We start from the raw sequence: 21061 nt of genomic DNA, 5'->3' as shown, positions 1-21061 counted from the left end.
GCCAATTGCACGTATCGTGTCATGCATCCTACGAAGCACAACATAATACCAGCATTAGCATTACAAACGTGGCTGATACCCCCCTGTGTGTAATTTCGTCAGTCCTCTTGCACAACCCCTGTGCCCCTTAATTCTCCCTTTAACATAACAGTATGAGTAACTCTTTATTTTTTCAGGGTGTAATAGCTCACAACACGTTTTGGGGTTGCTTCATACCATTCATCAGGAATTGATACACAAATAGTTTATACAAAGAAAAAAAGTTACAGATAAACGTGTCACTGGGAGGTGTCACTAATAACATATTGCAGGAGAGTCAACAATAATATAGCAAAATATACAAACATAACAATAAAATATCATCATACACTATAAAAGGTTTCATACAAAAAGTTAAATCGCTAATGAATGAAAAAATAATTAAAGATCCTAGGCGAAAAAAACTATAATTAAATCCAAATGCTATAAATCATGTTGAAAATTGTTATAGCAAGAATAATTACAGCAGCACTTCCTTATAGTGGTTTATTCCAACTTTATATAAAAATTACCAATGTTTCAGCTGCCTAATTGTAGCCTTTCTCAGTGACCATTCAGTGGTATCTCTATCTATCTAAAGAAATATCAATCCATTAATGTTTACAAATTTTGTGTATAAAGTATATGTGTATCAATTTCAGTATAAATATCATGTGCACATCCCCAAAATTGGTTATTAACGTGCAGGTATGTATCATATAAAAAAAGTACGCTGGAGGTGGGGCAGACGACGTGGACGCAGTGTGCAGAAACTACAATGTGAAAGTCCCATCTCTATCAGGGTACATATACTATGCACCCCTAAAAGAATCACACAGCGTGCATGAGGCACTATTTTGGCCACTGAGGGAGACTAGCAAATTGGGGCAGGTGTTAATAAAACACCCTAAGTGGTAGTGCCACAAAGTCTCCAAACAAGCTATGAAACCATAATTTGAGAACCCACAATCAAACCCTGTCCAGAGGAAAAGTAGCTGAGCTGCCCATAACAACCAATCAGATCGCTTCTTATATTTTTCAGAGGCCTTTTTCAAAAATGAAAGAAGCAATCTGGTTGCTATGGGAAACTCAGCAACTTTTCATCTGGACAGGTTTTGATAAATCTCCCTTATAATGTATATAATTCATGACAATCAGAACAGTAACCAACAGTTTAGGGCTAGACTTGTATCCACAGACAAAAGCTCCTTGAAGATGAACAAACATATATACATATGTCCAAGAAGAAAAAAAGATGCACTCACCACGTCTCGTAGAAGATCATTTCTGTTTATTGCAGTGTAGAAACGGCAAGACCCTTGCAGCCAGTGATAGGAGTAGGTGCAGGATGCTGCAGCGTCCTGCACCTACTCCTACCACTGGCTGCGAGGGTCTTGCCATTTCTACACTGCAATAAACAGAAATTATATTCTACGAGATGTGGTGAGTGCATCTTTTTTCTTCTTGGACATATTCACACTGCGTTATGTGCACTCAGGATAGCACCACCTGGAGTCCAGTAATGAATCGTGCCAGAGGACTGGCCCGAGTACGGTACAAGAGGGGGTTTTGTTACTCTACACCAGCAGTGCGGAGCACAACTATATCTTCCCTCAATCTAAACATATATACATGTTGAGGTTCAGTCCAAGCTCCGTCTCTGAAAGTAAAAGGAGATAAAAAAAAAATAAGAGATTAGAATCTCAAAAACAAGTAAATCACACATAAAGGGACAAGAACATTTCAACTAGATACTCAAGTTGTGTAAAATTGTATATATGTATAAAGAACACGTCAAATGTTTTTTTTTTAAAGACCTTTTCTGTATATAATATCACATATATGTGTAACATAATGGTGTACCTGATGAAGTGGTTGTTATGACCCTGAAATATGTTGTAAGCGATAGCACCCTGAATGAGATGGCTGATCAGGTAATCACACCAGCGGTTGGGGCCGTGTGTCGCTCCACAGAAAAGGCAGGACTGAAGTGCTCTCCACGAGGTTTCCATACTGGAACTCGACCAACGTCTGATCCCAAACAATTGCTAAAGACAATACAGTTCCAGTCCATAACAGTCTAGGTTTCTCGTTCGTGTCACCACCACAAACAAAGCGACAGTGGTTGGTTGTTAATGGCAAACAAATTTGTGTTTTAGGCAGACACAGGGGTCTGTCTAGATGGTGCACAAGGAAATTGTGGGAGCTTGTGTGTGAATCAAACAATCGTCCCTACTGATGGTCAATCTGGGACGTCAGCAGCCTGTTCGCTGTGTGTATGTGCCTCCATGTAACCACTGATCCCAACAACAGTCTAATTTTGTGCCTCCTCTTAAACTCTGTCAACTGGGCAAAACGTCATCGAGTTAGGGTGAATTCACACCATTTTTGCAATACAGTTCCCATATACTTTTTCAATGTGAAAACCGAATGGAACCATATTGAAAACCGTAAGCCAAACGATGCATCCGTTTTGCGTCTTGTACGGTTTTCTATGTTTTTTCCCCCATACCCAAAACCATAGCCTACCACGGTTTTTGGTCCGGGTGAAAAACCGTATTAAACCGTATACTTTTTTTTAACATAAGAGTCAATGGGAACTGTACAGAACCGTATGTGCGTACGGTTCCATCCGGTTTGCACCATACAGTGTTTGACTTTGCACAGTTTTTTTTCTTGGAATTTCAATCAAACAAGTAAAACTTTATTTATAATGGAGTGAAAAGTTAAAAACGTATACGTTTTTTCTTAAAAAATGGATGCAACCGGACATCATTTTTCAAATCGTATACGGGTTAAAATTTGTACACACGTTTTGATACAGTTTAGTCCAGTTTTGAGGAATCTGTTTTTCATCAAAAACCTGATATGGGAACTGTATTGCAAAAACGTGGTGTGAATGCAGCCTTAACAATATCTGACCAGGAGGTGCCCCACTGAAAGAACATACATATTTTAAGCCTTTTTCACCCTTCTGGCCCTTTGTTTCACTATTTGTGGCTGTGTTTTTAGTAGTTTTTGAGTTGTAGCAAAAGCTTCTGTTCGTCAATGGGACATATTTAGGGCCATTTACATCCCACAATATGGCCCAAAAAATAGCTGTATTTTGGCATTTATATATCTTTCACATACAGGAAAATGTCAGCATTAACACTATTATAGCCTGTGGGACCAGAGCTATAGCTGCTGGCAATACACATATGCTAAGCACCAGCAGGTCTGGTCGGGTTGTGAATGGAAGACCTCAGCATAGACTTTATTTTTATGATGTGGGTTCTAATCCCAATTAAGACTTCAAAAGAAGTGATTAGCATTAGAACATCTGTGTGGCAACGGTCAAACCACAAGCTAACTGAATGAAAGAAAGGTCAAAGAACAGATTAAAGGGGTGGTCCAATAAAATACATATTATTACCTATCCACAGGATAGGGGAAAGAGTGGTCCCGGAGGAGGCTGCTCCAGCAGTTTCCAGGAGACAAAACTATGGATGATATCCGTGACGCCTTGAGGATGTGCAGGAAAGTAACAAGTGTCCTATATTTTCTCTGGATATTTGTTTATTCAAATAAAAAAAATGATACAGAATAAAAGAAATAAAAACAAAGTGAGGCTGGGTTCCCATCACGTTTTTCCCCATACGGGAGCGCATACGGCAGGGGAGAGCTAAAAACCTGCGCTCCCGTATCCTGCTGTATGCGGTCCCGTATGTAATTCATTTCAATGAGCCGACCGGAGTGAACCGGTCAGCTCATCTTTCCCCGCATACTGTTTTCTACCGGACCTAGACCTAAAACCGTGGTTGACTATGGTTTTAGGTACGGCAGAAAACCGCATACGGGGAAAATTGAGCCGACTCCGGTTGGATCATTGATATGAATTATATACGAGACCGCATACAGCAGGATACGGGAGCGCAGGTTTTTAGCTCTCTCCTGCCGTCTGCGCTCCCGTATGGGGAAAAATGTGATGTGAACCCAGCCTGAAACTGATATTAATATGTGGGAGCAACGCGTTTCGCCAGCCTGATGAAGCGGGGGTTACCCCGCGAAACTTGTTGTTCCCACATATTAATATCAGTTTCACTTTGTTTTTATTTATTTTATTCTGTATCTTTTTTTCTTTGAATAAACAAGTATCCAGAGAGAAAAAGATAAGATAAAAAAGACAAAAGATAAATAGAGAGCAGAAGATAAGGGGCTGCCAGGAAGCTGTGGTGCTGCCCCCTGTGGTGACCCCAGCAGCAGCAGCCTGGGCCTGTGGAGGAGATTGTGCAGGACCAAGCAGGGAGGGACCAGGGGGGTAAATACCTGGAGTTCGGCACCAATGAGGGGCCCAAGGGGACACAACCCTATTGAGGTTCAGTGTCAGACCCCAAACCACTATCCCTGCACTCACTGCTGTACAGTACTGACCCAATAATGACTATACTGAGGGGACATGCTGAGACTTGTAGTCCACATCCTGTCACAATCAGATCTATACATTCACACTCTATAGGAGGGCTGTAACCAGACGCTATAATACAGCTCCCTCTATAACTCCTCCTGGCAGGTGTAGTCTCACAGCTTCTGTAATACACTCTCCAGCCCAGGAGGTAGGGGATATACCGCATAATGTGCACATAACATCATCCAGCAGCGACAATACACACAATGGAGGAGACGGGAGGATGAAGATCTCCATCACCTTCTATTACTTACACTCGCGCCGCATCTTCTAGACTCTTCCCGAACTCTCTCACACGCCCCGCCCCTATCCCGCGCTAATTGGCTGAGCAGTTCTCTGACTGACAGCTCCGCCTGGAATAGTCCCGAAATTTCTCTCACACCCGTGACGTCACTGACAGCCGCCGCCGCTGATTGGAGGAATCTGACGGCTCGCTAGGACACTCGCGAATATTCCCGCCCTCTAGGTGTAATGCTCGTCAGTGATTGGCTGGTTCTGCAGGGAACACTCGGGAATGTTCGGGATGTTGCTAGGCGATGCAGGGAGCGTGGTGAGGAGGGCGCTGTGATTGGTTAGGAGGCCGGTGAGGTGTCTGCACTGTACACAGATATATAGAGACCGTGCAGTGCGGAGGAGCAGTCACTGATAACACTCGCTATCTGACACACGAGCTACAAAGAGCAACTTCAGGAGAAGCTCCACACGGCTGAGCCGATCACTGAGAAGCCGATCACTGCACTCATTCCCGATCACTGCACTCATTCCCGATCACTGCACTCATTCCCGATCACTGCACTCATTCCCGATCACTGCACTCATTCCCGATCACTGCACTCCTTCCCGATCACTGCACTCATTCCCGATCACTGCACTCATTCCCGATCACTTCCAGCTCACTCATCCTGAGAGAAGATGGCATCTAAAGGAGTGGCCATTGGCATTGACCTGGGCACCACCTACTCCTGTGTGGGGGTCTTCCAGCACGGCAAGGTGGAGATCATCGCTAACGACCAGGGAAACCGCACCACCCCCAGCTACGTGGCCTTCACCGACACCGAGAGACTGATCGGAGACGCCGCCAAGAACCAGGTGGCCCTCAACCCCCAGAACACCGTCTTTGATGCCAAGAGGCTGATTGGCAGGAAGTTTGATGACCCCGTTGTGCAGAGTGACATGAAGCACTGGCCATTCCAGGTGGTGAGCGATGGGGGAAAGCCCAAGGTGAAGGTGGAGTATAAAGGAGAGCAGAAGACTTTCTCCCCTGAGGAGATCTCCTCTATGGTGCTGCTGAAGATGAAGGAGACCGCAGAGGCTTACCTGGGCCATCCCGTCACCAATGCCGTCATCACTGTGCCAGCCTACTTCAACGACTCCCAGCGACAGGCCACCAAAGACGCCGGGGTCATCGCTGGACTCAACGTGCTGAGGATCATCAATGAGCCTACAGCAGCCGCCATCGCATATGGCCTGGACAAGGGATCCCGCGGGGAGCGCAACGTCCTCATCTTCGACCTGGGAGGTGGCACCTTTGATGTCTCCATCCTCACCATCGATGATGGCATCTTTGAGGTAAAGGCCACAGCGGGTGACACTCATCTGGGTGGAGAGGACTTTGATAACAGAATGGTTAACCACTTTGTGGAAGAATTCAAACGCAAACATAAGAAGGACATTACCCAAAACAAGCGGGCCCTGAGGAGACTGAGGACAGCCTGTGAGAGAGCCAAGCGCACCCTGTCCTCCAGCACCCAGGCAAGCATCGAGATCGACTCCTTGTATGAGGGCATTGACTTCTACACCTCCATCACTAGAGCCCGCTTTGAGGAGCTGTGTTCTGACCTCTTCCGTGGTACCCTGGAGCCTGTGGAGAAAGCCCTGCGAGATGCCAAGCTAGACAAGTCACAGATCCATGAAATTGTCCTAGTGGGGGGCTCCACACGTATCCCCAAGGTGCAGAAGCTGCTGCAGGACTTCTTCAATGGCCGAGAACTGAACAAGAGCATCAATCCAGATGAAGCTGTGGCCTTTGGGGCTGCAGTCCAGGCTGCCATCCTCATGGGAGACAAGTCTGAGAATGTGCAGGACCTTCTTCTACTAGATGTGGCTCCTTTGTCTTTGGGTCTGGAGACAGCTGGAGGTGTCATGACTGTTCTTATCAAACGTAACACCACCATCCCCACCAAACAGACCCAAGTATTCAGCACATACTCCGACAACCAGCCAGGTGTCCTCATTCAGGTGTATGAGGGTGAGAGAGCCATGACCAAGGACAATAATCTGTTGGGCAAATTTGACCTGAGTGGAATCCCCCCTGCTCCCCGAGGTGTTCCCCAAATTGAGGTGACCTTTGATATAGATGCCAATGGTATCCTCAATGTGTCTGCTGTGGACAAGAGCTCAGGCAAACAGAACAAGATCACAATAACCAATGACAAAGGCCGACTGAGCAAAGAGGAGATCGAGAAGATGGTGCAAGATGCTGAGAAGTACAAAGCAGATGATGATGCACAGAGAGAGAAAGTTGCTGCCAAAAACGCCCTGGAGTCCTATGCCTTCAGCATTAAGAGTATGGTGGAAGACGAGAACATGAAGGGGAAGGTTAGTGATGAAGACAAGAGGATCATCTCCGACAAGTGTAAGGAAACCATCACCTGGCTGGAGAGCAACCAACTGGCTGAGAAAGAAGAGTATACCCATAAGCAGAAGGAGCTGGAGAAGGTGTGCCAACCCATCATCACCAAGCTGTACCAGGGAGGTATGCCAGGGGGAATGCCAGGAGGTATGCCCGGTGCTAGCTGTGGTGCACAGGCCAGACAAGGTGGCAGCTCTGGGCCCACCATTGAGGAGGTGGATTAAGGACTCTTATAAAATGGACATGGACTCAATGTTATGATGTTTATTACGGACTGGATTCACTTTCAGTGTTCATACCTCAATGCCTAATATTAACTTTTTACATTAAGACTTTCTATAGAGTAATTGTAAATTTTCAGCAATTTATAAATGAAGATGTTTATATCTATACTGCTGGTTACAGTATTGCTACATCTTGTGTTTGAATACATTTAATAAAATACTTGTTACTGTATATATTTATTTTGTGCTTAATAAATGTCTATTGTAACACATTTTGTAGTTGGTGTTTTATTTGTACATCAGTGACATATCACACGTGTGATATAATTGGGAAATGACATTTATATTGTTCTGTTATCAGGTATATTCCATGCATTGAGTGTAAAATCTCTATAGTATACCTGTCACATGGTAAACATTAGGGAAAAAAAGATTCTTATGCAACTTGTTCATAAGCTGCTGACTATGTACACACAGTGAAATAAGTGTCTGCCTGGAAAATCTCCGGTCGGACATTGCACAGACAGCGGCACTAGGACCATAGAAAATGCACAGTCTCCCTAGATAACAATGCATTTCCGAGTAGATCCCACAGAAAGAATAGACAAGTCTATTTTTTCTGCAGACACCAGAATCAGGATTTCTGCAGCAGAAACATTTGCCACAGAAATTTTTCTGTGTGCACAGTGCATCACAATCCCATTGAAGCGAATGGGACTCTGCTGCAGCAGAATTTCCAAGCAGAATTCCGCTTGGATATTCTGCCGTGTGAACATAGCCGAAGGGGGAGATAGGGGCAACAAGACACAAAAATAATTAGTGGTCAGTGTCTCTGCTCTCTTAACCCCTTCAGGACTCAGGACGTTTGAGTACGTCCTGTCAAATCCCGGCCCCCCGCCGCTAGCTGGAGGGAAGCCGGTGCCCGATGCCTGCTGAAATCGTTCAGCAGGCATCGGGGCATATCGCCCAGGGGGGGTCATTATGCCCCCCCATGTCGGCGATGGCCGCAGATCGCTGGACAATTCAGTCCAGCGATCTGCGGCAGATTCCGGGTCAATCGGGTCACCAGTGACCCGGAATTACAGGCTGTTCGGGGCCGTCGCTGACGGCCCCTAACAGTCAGAGCCTGCAGGGGTGAGGTGGCACTGGTGCCACCTCACGATCGCCCTGATTCGTCGGCCGGTTTCCCGGCCGACCAATCAGGGCGCCTGCTGCGGGTGTCACTCCCGCAACCCGCTCAGCCCCTCTTCCGGAGGACGTGAGCGGGTGCGGGACGTGCACCCCAGGTGCTGGGGACCCCGATCCCCGGTGTCAATGTTGGGATCGGGGCCCCAGGAGCGACGGCCGCGGCGACGACGAGGGACTGATGTGATGCGGCTGGATCGTTGGAGGTGAGTGACAGTTAGCAACAGCTCCCAGCATGCCAAAAGGGCATGCTGGGAGCTGTAGTTATGCAACAGCAGGAGGCAGACCACCACAACTCCCAGCATGCCCTTATGGGCATGCTGGGACTTGTAGTTTTGCAACAGCTGGAGGCACATTTTTCTATGGAAAAGTGTACCTTCAGCTGTTGTGTAACTACAACTCCCAGCTTGCACAAACAGCTAAAGTGCATGCTGGGAGTTGTAGTAGTGCATCTGCTGGTTGCATAACTACAACTCCCAGCATGCCCGTTGGCTGTCGGTGACTGCTGGGAGTTGTAGTTTTGCAACAGCTGAAGGCACACTGATTTATGTAGCAAACCAGTGTGTCTCCAGCTGTTGCATAACTACAGTCCCCAGCATCCCCAGCCAAAGTAGTATGCCTCCAGCTGTTGCATAACTACAAGACCCAGCATGCCCTTCCGCTGTCCGTACATGCTGGGGGTTGTAGCTTTTGCAACAGCTGAAGGCACACTGGTTGCAAAACACTGAGTTTGTTACCAAACTCGGTGTTTCACAACCATTGTGCCTCCAGCTGTTGCATAACTACAACTCCCAGCATGCACTGATAGACCGTACATGCTGGGAGTTGTAGTTTTGCAACCGCTGGATGTTTCTTCCCCCCCCACCCCCAATGTGAACGTACAGGGTACACTCACATGGGCGTAGGATTACAGTAAGTATCTGGCTGCAAGTTTGAGCTGCGTCAAATTTTCTGCCGCAGCTCAAACTGCCAGCGAGAAACTACTGTGAACCCCCCGCCAGTGCGACTGTACCCTAAAAACACTACACTAACACACAATAAAAAGTAAAAAACACTACGTATACACATACCCCTATACAACCCCCCTCCCCTCCCCAATAAAAATGAAAAACGTCTGGTACGCCACTGTTTCCAAAACGGAGCCTCCAGCGGTTGCAAAACTACAACTCCCAGCATGCACTGATAGACCATACATGCTGGGAGTTGTAGTTTTGCAACAGCTGGATGTTCCCCCCCCCCCCCAATGTGAACGTACAGGGTACACTCACATGGGCGGAGGATTACAGTAAGTAAACGGCTGCAAGTTTGAGCTGCGGCAAATTTTCTGCCGCAGCTCAAACTGCCAGCGAGAAACTACTGTGAACCCCCACCCGTGCGATTGTACCCTAAAAACACTACACTACACTAACACACAATAAAATAAAAAGTAAAAAACACTACATATACACATACCCCTACACAGCCCCCCTCCCCAATAAAAATGAAAAACGTCTGGTACGCCACTGTTTCCAAAACGGAGCCTCCAGCTGTTGCAAAACAACTACTCCCAGTATTGCCAGATAGCCACTGACTGTCTAGGCATGCTGGGAGTTTTACAACAGCTGGAGGCACCCTGTTTGGGAATCACTGTCGTAGAATACCCCTATGTCCACCCCTATGCAAGTCCCTAATTTAGGCCTCAAATGCGCATGGCGCTCTCACTTTGGAGCCCTTGTCACGATGCCAGCTGGCAGGAGGTGGATCCTCTGTGCCAGAGAGGGATTGGCGTGGACCGTGCTAGTGGACCGGTTCTAAGTCACTACTGGTATTCACCAGAGCCCGCCGCAAAGCGGGATGGTCTTGCTGCGGCGGTAGTGACCAGGTCGTATCCACTAGCAACGGCTCAACCTCTCTGACTGCTGAAGATAGGCGCGGTACAAGGGAGTAGACAGAAGCAAGGTCGGACGTAGCAGAAGGTTGGGGCAGGCAGCAAGGATCGTAGTCAGGGGCAACGGCAGGAGGTCTGGAACACAGGCTAGAACACACAAGGGAACGCTTTCACTAGGCACAAGGGCAACAAGATCCGGCGAGGGAGTGCAGGGGAAGTGAGGTATATATATGGAGTGCACAGGTGAACACACTAATTAGAACCACTGCGCCAATCAGCGGCGCAGTGGCCCTTTAAATCGCAGAGACCCGGCGCGCGCGCGCCCTAGGGAGCGGGGCCGCGCGCGCCGGGACAGGACCGACGGAGAGCGAGTCAGGTACGGGAGCCGGGGTGCGCATCGCGAGCGGGCGCCACCCGCATCGCGAATCGCATCCCGGCTGGAGGCGGTATCGCAGCGCACCCGGTCAGTGGATCTGACCGGGGCGCTGCAGTAACGAGAGTGTAGCGAGCGCTCCGGGGAGGAGCGGGGACCCGGAGCGCTCGGCGTAACAGTACCCCCCCCCCTTGGGTCTCCCCCTCTTCTTTGAGCCTGAGAACCTGAGGACCAGACTTTTATCCAGGATATTGTCCTCAGGTTCCCAGGATCTCTCTTCAGGACCACAGCCCTCCCAGTCAACCAAAAAAAAGGTTTTCCCTCTGACCTTTTTGGAGGCCAGTATCTCCTTCACAGGAAAGACGTCCGAAGAACCGGAGACAGGAGTGGGAGAAATAAGTTTAGGAGAGAAACGGTTGAGGATGAGTGGTTTAAGAAGAGAGACATGAAAGGCATTAGGAATACGAAGAGAAGGAGGAAGAAGAAGTTTGTAAGAGACAGGATTAATCTGGCACAAAACTTTGAAAGGACCAAGATAGCGTGGTCCCAATTTGTAGCTGGGAACACGGAAGCGGACATATTTAGCGAAGAGCCATACCTTGTCTCCGGGAGCAAAAATGGGGGGAGCTCTTCTTTTCTTATCAGCAAACTTCTTCATGCGTGATGAAGCCTGTAAGAGAGAATTTTGGGTCTCTTTCCATATGGTGGAAAGATCACGAGTTATTTCATCCACAGCGGGCAAACCAGAGGGCAAGGGAGTAGGGAGGGGGGGAAGAGGGTGACGGCCGTACACCACGAAAAATGGGGATTTGGAAGAAGATTCAGAGACTCTGAAGTTATACGAGAATTCGGCCCATGGTAGAAGATCTGCCCAGTCATCCTGGCGGGAGGAAACAAAATGCCGTAAATAATCACCCAGGACCTGGTTAATTCTTTCTACTTGCCCATTGGATTGAGGATGATAAGCAGAAGAAAAATTTAATTTAATCTTGAGTTGTTTACAGAGAGCCCTCCAGAATTTTGACACGAATTGGACGCCTCTATCCGAGACGATCTGCGTGGGCAACCCGTGAAGACGAAAAATGTGTACAAAAAATTGTTTTGCCAACTGAGGCGCAGAAGGAAGACCAGGAAGAGGAATAAAATGTGCCATCTTGGAAAATCGATCAACGACCACCCAAACAACAGTGTTGCCACGGGATGGGGGTAAGTCAGTAATAAAGTCCATACCAATCAGAGACCAAGGCTGTTCGGGGACAGGCAGAGGGTGAAGGAGACCAGCAGGCTTCTGGCGAGGAGTCTTGTCCCGGGCACAGACAGTGCAGGCCCGCACAAAATCAACAACATCCGTCTCCAGAGTCGGCCACCAATAGAAACGAGAGATGAGTTGCACGGATTTCTTGATGCCCGCATGGCCTGCGAGATGGGAGGAGTGACCCCATTTGAGGATTCCGAGGCGTTGGCGTGGAGGGACGAAGGTCTTCCCTGGAGGAGTTTGCCTGATGGAGGCTGGAGAAGTGGAGATCAGGCAGTCAGGAGGAATGATGTGTTGCGGAGAGAGCTCTACTTCTGAGGCATCCGAAGAACGAGAGAGAGCATCGGCCCTGATGTTCTTATCGGCAGGGCGAAAGTGAATTTCAAAATTAAACCGGGCAAAGAACAGAGACCACCGGGCCTGGCGAGGATTCAGCCGTTGGGCAGACTGGAGATAGGAGAGATTCTTGTGATCGGTGTAAATAATAACTGGAAATTTAGATCCCTCCAGCAGATGCCTCCATTCCTCAAGTGCTAATTTAATGGCCAGTAGCTCTCGATCCCCGATGGAGTAGTTCCTCTCCGCCAGAGAGAAGGTCCTAGAAAAAAAAACCACAGGTAACAGCATGCCCGGAAGAATTTTTTTGTAGAAGAACCGCTCCAGCTCCTACTGAGGAGGCATCAACCTCCAATAGGAAGGGTTTAGATGGGTCAGGTCTGGAGAGCACGGGAGCAGAAGAAAAGGCCGACTTGAGCCGTTTAAAGGCGTCTTCCGCTTGAGGAGGCCAGGACTTAGGATTGGCATTCTTTTTGGTTAAAGCCACGATAGGAGCCACAATGGTGGAAAAATGTGGAATAAATTGTCTGTAATAATTGGCGAACCCCAAGAAACGTTGGATAGCACGGAGTCCGGAGGGGCGTGGCCAATCTAAGACGGCAGAGAGTTTGTCTGGATCCATTTGTAGTCCCTGGCCAGAGACCAAGTATCCTAGGAAAGGAAGAGATTGACATTCAAACAGACATTTCTCCATTTTGGCATAAAGTTGATTGTCACGAAGTCTCTGAAGAACCATGCGGACATGCTGGCGGTGTTCTTCTAGGTTGGCAGAAAAAATCAGAATATCGTCCAGATACACAACAACACAGGAATATAAGAGATCACGAAAAATTTCATTAACAAAGTCTTGGAAGACGGCAGGGGCGTTGCACAGGCCAAAGGGCATGACCAGATACTCAAAGTGTCCATCACTAGTGTTAAATGCCGTTTTCCATTCATCCCCCTCCCTGAGGCGGATGAGATTATAAGCACCTCTTAAGTCCAGTTTGGTAAAGATGTGGGCACCTTGGAGGCGATCAAAGAGTTCTGAGATAAGAGGTAGAGGGTAGCGGTTCTTTACCGTGATTTTATTAAGACCGCGGTAGTCAATGCAAGGACGTAGGGACACAAAGAAAAATCCAGCTCCGGCAGGAGAGGAGGATTTGCGGATAAACCCCTTTTCTAAATTTTCCTGGATGTACTCAGACATAGCAAGAGTCTCTGGGGCGGACAGAGGATAAATTCTGCCCCGGGGTGGAGTAGTGCCCGGGAGGAGGTCAATAGGACAGTCATAAGGCCTGTGAGGGGGTAGAGTCTCAGCTTGTTTTTTGCAAAACACATCAGCAAAGTCCATATAGGCCTTAGGGAGGCCGGTTACAGGGGGAACCACAGGGTCACGGCAGGGAGTACTGGGAACCGGTTTAAGGCAGTCCTTGAAACAAGAGATACCCCAGCTCTTGATCTCCCCCGTGGACCAATCCAGGGTTGGGGAATGGCGTTGGAGCCACGGTAGTCCAAGGAGAATTTCGGAAGTGCAATTGGGGAGGACCAAGAACTCAATTTTTTCTTGATGAGGTCCGATGCACATTAGAAGGGGCTCCGTGCGGTAACGTATGGTGCAGTCCAATCTTTCATTATTAACACAATTGATGTAGAGGGGCCTGGCGAGACTGGTTACCGGGATGTTGAACCTGTTGATGAGAGAGGCCAAAATAAAGTTTCCTGCAGATCCGGAATCCAAGAAGGCCATAGTAGAGAAGGAGAAGGTAGATGCAGATATCCGCACAGGCACAGTAAGACGTGGAGAAGCAGAGTAGACATCAAGGACTGTCTCACTTTTGTGCGGAGTCTGCGTGCGTCTTTCCAGGCGGGGAGGACGGATAGGACAATCCTTCAGGAAGTGTTCGGTACCGGCACAGTACAGGCAGAGATTCTCCATGCGGCGTCGTGTCCTCTCTTGAGGTGTCAGGCGAGACCGGTCAACTTGCATAGCCTCCACGGCGGGAGGCACAGGAACGGATTGCAGAGGACCAGAGGAGAGAGGAGCCGGGGAGAAAAAACGCCTCGTGCGAACAAAGTCCATATCCTGGCGGAGCTCCTGACGCCTTTCGGAAAAACGCATGTCAATGCGAGTGGCAAGATGAATGAGTTCATGTAGATTAGCAGGAATTTCTCGTGCGGCCAGAACATCTTTAATGTTGCTGGATAGGCCTTTTTTAAAGGTCGCGCAGAGGGCCTCATTATTCCAGGATAGTTCAGAAGCAAGAGTACGGAATTGTATGGCGTACTCGCCAACGGAAGAATTACCCTGGACCAGGTTCAGCAGGGCAGTCTCAGCAGAGGAGGCTCGGGCAGGTTCCTCAAAGACACTACGAATTTCCGAGAAGAAGGAGTGTACAGAGGCAGTGACGGGGTCATTGCGGTCCCAGAGCGGTGTGGCCCATGACAGAGCTTTTCCAGACAGAAGGCTGACTACGAAAGCCACCTTAGACCTTTCAGTAGGAAACTGGTCCGACATCATCTCCAAGTGCAGGGAACATTGTGAAAGAAAGCCACGGCAAAACTTAGAGTCCCCATCAAATTTATCCGGCAAGGATAGTCGTAAGCCTGAGGCGGCCACTCGCTGCGGAGGAGGTGCAGGAGCTGGCGGAGGAGATGATTGCTGAAGCTGTGGTAGTAGCTGCTGTAGCATCACGGTCAGTTGAGACAGATGGTGGCCTTGTTGCGCTATCTGTTGTGACTGCTGGGCGACCACCGTGGTGAGGTCAGCGACATCTGGCAGAGGTACTTCAGCGGGATCCATGGCCGGATCTACTGTCACGATGCCGGCTGGCAGGAGGTGGATCCTCTGTGCCAGAGAGGGATTGGCGTGGACCGTGCTAGTGGACCGGTTCTAAGTCACTACTGGTATTCACCAGAGCCCGCCGCAAAGCGGGATGGTCTTGCTGCGGCGGTAGTGACCAGGTCGTATCCACTAGCAACGGCTCAACCTCTCTGACTGCTGAAGATAGGCGCGGTACAAGGGAGTAGACAGAAGCAAGGTCGGACGTAGCAGAAGGTCGGGGCAGGCAGCAAGGATCGTAGTCAGGGGCAACGGCAGGAGGTCTGGAACACAGGCTAGAACACACAAGGGAACGCTTTCACTAGGCACAAGGGCAACAAGATCCGGCGAGGGAGTGCAGGGGAAGTGAGGTATATATATGGAGTGCACAGGTGAACACACTAATTAGAACCACTGCGCCAATCAGCGGCGCAGTGGCCCTTTAAATCGCAGAGACCCGGCGTGCGCGCGCCCTAGGGAGCGGGGCCGCGCGCGCCGGGACAGGACCGACGGAGAGCGAGTCAGGTACGGGAGCCGGGGTGCGCATCGCGAGCGGGCGCCACCCGCATCGCGAATCGCATCCCGGCTGGAGGCGGTATCGCAGCGCACCCGGTCAGTGGATCTGACCGGGGCGCTGCAGTAACGAGAGTGTAGCGAGCGCTCCGGGGAGGAGCGGGGACCCGGAGCGCTCGGCGTAACAGCCCTGTCGTATTTCAAGGCAACAGTTTAGGGCCACATATGGGGTATCGCCGTACTCGGGAGAAATTGTGTTACAAATTTTGGGGGGTATTTTCTGCTTTAACCCTTTTTAAAAATGTAAAATTTTGGGGAAAAGAGGCATTTTAGGTTAAAAAAAAAATTTTTTTTTACATATGCAAAAGTCGTGAAACACCTGTGGGGTATTAAGGCTCACTTTATTCCTTTTTATGTTCCTCAAGGGGTCTAGTTTCCAAAATGGTATGCCATGTGTTTTTTTTTGTTGTTCTGGCACCATAGGGGCTTCCTAAATGCGGCATGCCCCCAGAGCAAAATTTGCTTTCAAAAAGCCAAATGTGACTCCTTCTCTTCTGAGACCTGTAGTGCGCGAGCAGAGCACTTTTCACCCCCATATGGGGTGTTTTCTGAATCAGGAGAAATTGGGCTTCAAATTTTGGGGGGTATTTTCTGCTTTAACCCTTTGTAAAAATGTAAATTTTTGGGGAAACCAAGCATTTTAGGTAATTTTTTTTTTTTTTTTTTTACATATGCAAAAGTTGTGAAACCCCTGTGGGGTATTAAGGTTCACTTTACCCCTTGTTACGTTCCCCAAGGGGTCTAGTTTCCAAAATGGTATGCCATGTGGGTTTTTTTGCTGTCCTGGCACCATAGGGGCTTCCTAAATGCGGCATGCCCCCAGAGCAAAATTTCCTTCAAAAAAGCCAAATGTGACTCCTTCTCTTCTGAGACCTGTAGTGCGCCAGCAGAGCACTTTTCACCCCCATATGGGGTGTTTTCTAAATCGGGAGAAATTGGGCTTCAAATTTTGGGGGGTATTTTCTGCTATTACCCTTTTTAAAAATGTAAAATTTTTGGAAACCAAGCATTTTAGGGAAAATCTTTTTTTTTTTTTTTACATATGCAAAAGTCGTAAATCACCTGTGGGGTATTAAGGTTTACTTTACCCCTTGTTATGTTCCCCGAGGGGTCTAGTTTCCAAAATGGTATGCCATGTGTTTTTTTTTTTTGCTGTTCTGGCACCATAGGGGCTTCCTAAATGTGACATGCCCCCCAAAAACCATTTGTTGCTCCTTCCCTTCACAGCCCTCTACTGCGCCCGCCGAACAATTAACGTAGACATATGAGGTATGTCCTTACTCGAGAAAAATTGGGTTTCAAATACAAGTAAAAATGTTCTCCTTTTTACCCCTTGCAAAAAATGAAGATTGTGAAATTTCTCCTTCACTTTGCTGCTATTCCTGTGAAACACCTAAAGGGTTAAAACGCTGACTGAATGTCATTGTGAATACTTTGGGGGGTGCAGTTTTTATAATGGGGTCTTTTATGGGGTATTTCTAATATGAAGACCCTTCAAATCCACTTCAAACCTGAACTGGTCCCTGAAAAAAAGCGAGTTTCAAAATTTTGTGAAAAATTGGAAAATTGCTGCTGAACTTTGAAGCCCTCTGGTGTCTTCCAAAAGTAAAAACTCGTCAATTTTATGATGCAAACATAAAGTAGACATATTGTTTATGTGAATAAAAAAAATTATTTTGAATATCCATTTTCCTTACAAGCAGAGAGCTTCAAAGTTAGAAAAATGCAAAATTTTTAAATTTTTCATAAAATTTTAGGATTTTTCACCAAGAAAGGATGCAAGTTACCACAAAATTTTACCACTATGTTAAAGTAGAATATGTCACGAAAAAACAATCTCGGAATCAGAATGATAACTAAAAGCATTCCAGAGTTATTAATGTTTAAAGTGACAGTGGTCAGAATTGCAAAAAATGGCTGAGTCCTTAAGGTGAAAAAGGGCTCAGTCCTTAAGGGGTTAAAGGGGTACTCGCCTTTAAAAACATTTTTTTGTTAAATCAACTGGAGCCAGAAAGTTAAACAGATGTGTAAACTACTTTTTAAAAATCTTAATCCTTCCAGTACTTATCAGCTGCTGTATGTTCCACATGAAGTTCTTTTCTTTTTGAATTTCCTTTCTGATTGACCACAGTGCTTTCTGCTGACACCTCTGTCCATTTTAGAAACTGTTCGGGATGTGCTCCTACGCTGGACAGTTCTTAAAATGGACAGAGGTGTCAGCAGAGAGCACTGTGGTCAGGCAGAAAGGAAATTTAAAAAAAGAAAAAGGAACTTCCTGTAGAACATACAGCAGCTGATAAGTACAGGAATAATTACGTTTTTTAAATAGAAGTAATTTACAAATCTCACAGCAAAGAAGGAAAATGTCTTGGAGCACTCACCTCGGACACCAGGTTCATAGTGCAGGAATGGTTTTGTTCACATTAGGGCTGAAAAGACATCACAGGGAGGTTGGAAGATGATACAGTGGGGGGTGGGTTCAGCCAGTGGGCGACAGTCCGTATTGCGCACTTGCGCTTCATCAGGCCCCCTGGGTGATACGGACCGTCGCCCACCGGCTGAACCCACCCGCCACTGTTACATCTTCCCAACTCCCTGCTATGTATTTTCAGCCCTCATGTGAATAAAACCATTTCTGCACTACGAACCTGGTGTGCGAGGTGAGTGCTCCACGACGTTTTCCTTCTTTGCTGTGATATTATTGTCTATTCTCTGCTGCACTTGAGAAGCACCACACACGAACACAGACTACGGTGAGGCTGCACGCTACCTTTATGCCAACAGGTTAGCCCTCTAAGGGACAGAGAATCGAGACAGTGCCAGGTCATTCATTCTACACAATAGATTTGTAATTTACAAATCTGTTTAACTTTCTGCCTCCAGATGATTTTAAAAATGTTTTCCAGGGGAGTACCCCTTATAAAGGTGTACTCTGCCCCTAGACATCTTATCCCCTATGCAAATGATTGCAGAGGTTCTGCCGCAGGGACCCCCCGTGATCTCTGCTGCAGCACACCAGTCTGTGCTGGATAACTAGCAATGCGGTGCCGGAGGCTGATGACGTCATGGCCACGCCCCCTTGTGACATCACACCCTCCCTCTGAATGCAAGTCTAAGGGAGGGGGCGTAACGGCCGCCATGCCCCCTCCCATAGACTTGCATTGAGGGGGCGTGGCATGATGTCATGAGCCTCTAAACACCCGTCGGGTGCTGCAGGGGGTCCTTTGGATAGATAAGATGTCTAGGGGCGGAGTACCCCTTTAATTCAGACATACATACTCCGCTTTGGTTTTTTTCTGTAATGGTAGTTTATGCGACGGATTATGTATATACACTGCTCAAAAAAATAAAGGGAACACTTAATGGGGTACTCCCCTCCCCTGCTTCCGGAGCTCCGCTCCCCAGCATCGGAAAGTTATTGTTCCGAATGCTATGTGCGGGCTTCCGTGCTCAGGGCTGCCCCTCATGACGTCACGCCCGCCCCCTCAATGAAAGCCTTCCCATAGACTTTTGTTGACATCACCAGGGGCGGCCCAGAACACGGAAGCCCGCACACAGCGTTTGAAACAATAACTTCCGGACGCTAAGGAGCGGAGCTCCGGAAGCAGGGGAGCGGAGTACCCCTTTAAACAACTCAGTGTTAGGCTGGGTTCACACTACGTTTTTGCCATACTGTTTTCAATCCGTTTTTCTAAAGAAAACCGTATGGCAAAAAAACGGATGGAACAGTATGGAAAAAAGTAAACCGTATGCGTTTTTAAACAGTATACTGTTTTTAAAAGTGCATATAGTTCCGTCAGTTTTTATAGAAAAAAAAACCATACGTTTTTGAAAATGTTGTCCATTTTTAATGGGAGGGGTCTTGGGTGGGGACTTTAGGATTCAAATGCGCATGTGCAAAGTAAAAACGTATACGTTTTTCCCGTATGGAACCGTATACATGTGCGTTTCCCATTGAGGTCCATGTTAAAAAAAAAACGTATGCGGTTGCAGTACGGTTTTTAAACCGGAGTAAAAACCGTGGTTGACCACGATTTTGTCTCCGGTTTAAAAACCGTACTGCAACCGCATATGTTTTTTTTAACATGGACGTCAATGGGAAACGCACATGTATACGGTTCCATATGGGAAAAACTTATACGTTTTTACTTTGCACATGCGCATTTGAGTCCTAAAGTCCCCACCCAAGACCCCTCCCATTAAAAATGGACAAAATTTTCAAAAACGTATGGTTTTTTTTTCTATAAAAACTGACGGAACTGTATGCACTTTTAAAAACAGTATACTGTTTAAAAACGCATACGGTTTACTTTTTTCCATACTGTTCCATCCGTTTTTTGCCATACGGTTTTCTTTAGAAAAACGGATTTAAAACAGTCTGGCAAAAACGTAGTGTGAACCCAGCCTTAGGCTGGGTTCACATCACGTTTTTGCCATACTGTTTTCAATCCGTTTTTCTAAAGAAAACCGTATGTGATTTTCTGTATTTTATATACCCCAACAGTTACAAATAGTGACCAGCAAAGCAAATAACGCCTTAATAAGTAGAAGATTACAGGTAAAAGCATATTATTGAACGGTTAAAGCAGAATGCCACCCAAAAGAACCCCCTTCTGGCTTTTTCCAATTTCCGCTATTCTTCTCTGAAGATCTTCTTAAAGGGGTACTATGCTGCTCAGCGTTTGGAACAAACTGTTCCGAAAGCTGGCGCCGGGAGCTTGTGACGTCATAGCCCTGCCCTCTCATGGTGTCACTCCCCGCCCCCTCAATGCAAGTCTATGGAAGGGGGCGTGACATCCATTACGCCCCCTCCCATAGACTTGCATTAAGGGCCGGGCGTGACAGCATGAGGGGACGGGGCTGTGTCCGGTTGTGGACATTCCATTATTCTCTACCTCCCTATCGTTCTTGGGAAGGGTGGCGGTAGGACAAGCATTACTGAGAAGCCCTCACCCTGGCGTCACGAATAGCAAGGGTTAACCAGACACCCTTTAGTCACCGCACAGCTACACCCCATATACCCTACTCCCCCAGGCTATCACATGTGGATAGGTAATACCTTGTATTTCAATACATAACCCCTTTTAGGGTACATTCACACGCACAGGATCTGCTGCATATGTTTGCTGCATATTTTATGCAGCTGATTCTACTACCCATAAAGGACAACTGCAGCGGTATGACACTTATCCCCTATCCACAGGATAGGGGCTAAGTGTTTGATTGCGGGGGGTCCGACCGCTGGGACCCCCCTCGATCTCCCTAACGGGGCACCGCCATTAGTGCTCATGGGGATGTAGCGTCGACCTAGAGGTCGACGGTTAAGTCCCGTCTCCTCCCCATCCCCATAC

The 21061-nt window shown here is 47.5% G+C and overlaps 1 protein-coding gene and 1 long non-coding RNA gene across 2 annotated transcripts; one reads left to right on the top strand and one right to left on the bottom strand.

Moving 5' to 3' along the window:
- Positions 1-1480: 1480 nt before the first annotated feature.
- On the bottom strand, positions 1481-4744 carry LOC130291868 (uncharacterized). The gene is made up of 3 exons (XR_008848054.1): positions 4720-4744; positions 1882-2066; positions 1481-1678 (listed from the first exon to the last, which is right to left on the bottom strand). It is a non-coding gene; the product is annotated as an uncharacterized LOC130291868 (long non-coding RNA).
- Positions 4745-4901: 157 nt separating this feature from the next.
- LOC130291865 (heat shock 70 kDa protein) lies at positions 4902-7552 on the top strand. The gene is made up of 2 exons (XM_056541275.1): positions 4902-5238; positions 5353-7552. The coding sequence occupies exon 2, from the start codon at positions 5378-5380 to the stop codon at positions 7319-7321; it is 1944 nt and encodes a 647-aa protein (XP_056397250.1). The 5' UTR covers positions 4902-5238; positions 5353-5377; the 3' UTR covers positions 7322-7552.
- The last annotated feature ends 13509 nt before the right edge of the window (positions 7553-21061 follow it).

Source organism: Hyla sarda, chromosome 9 (assembly GCF_029499605.1).
Source record: "Hyla sarda isolate aHylSar1 chromosome 9, aHylSar1.hap1, whole genome shotgun sequence".
NCBI lineage: Eukaryota > Metazoa > Chordata > Amphibia > Anura > Hylidae > Hyla > Hyla sarda.
This window is presented reverse-complemented; position numbering and strand designations above follow the sequence as displayed.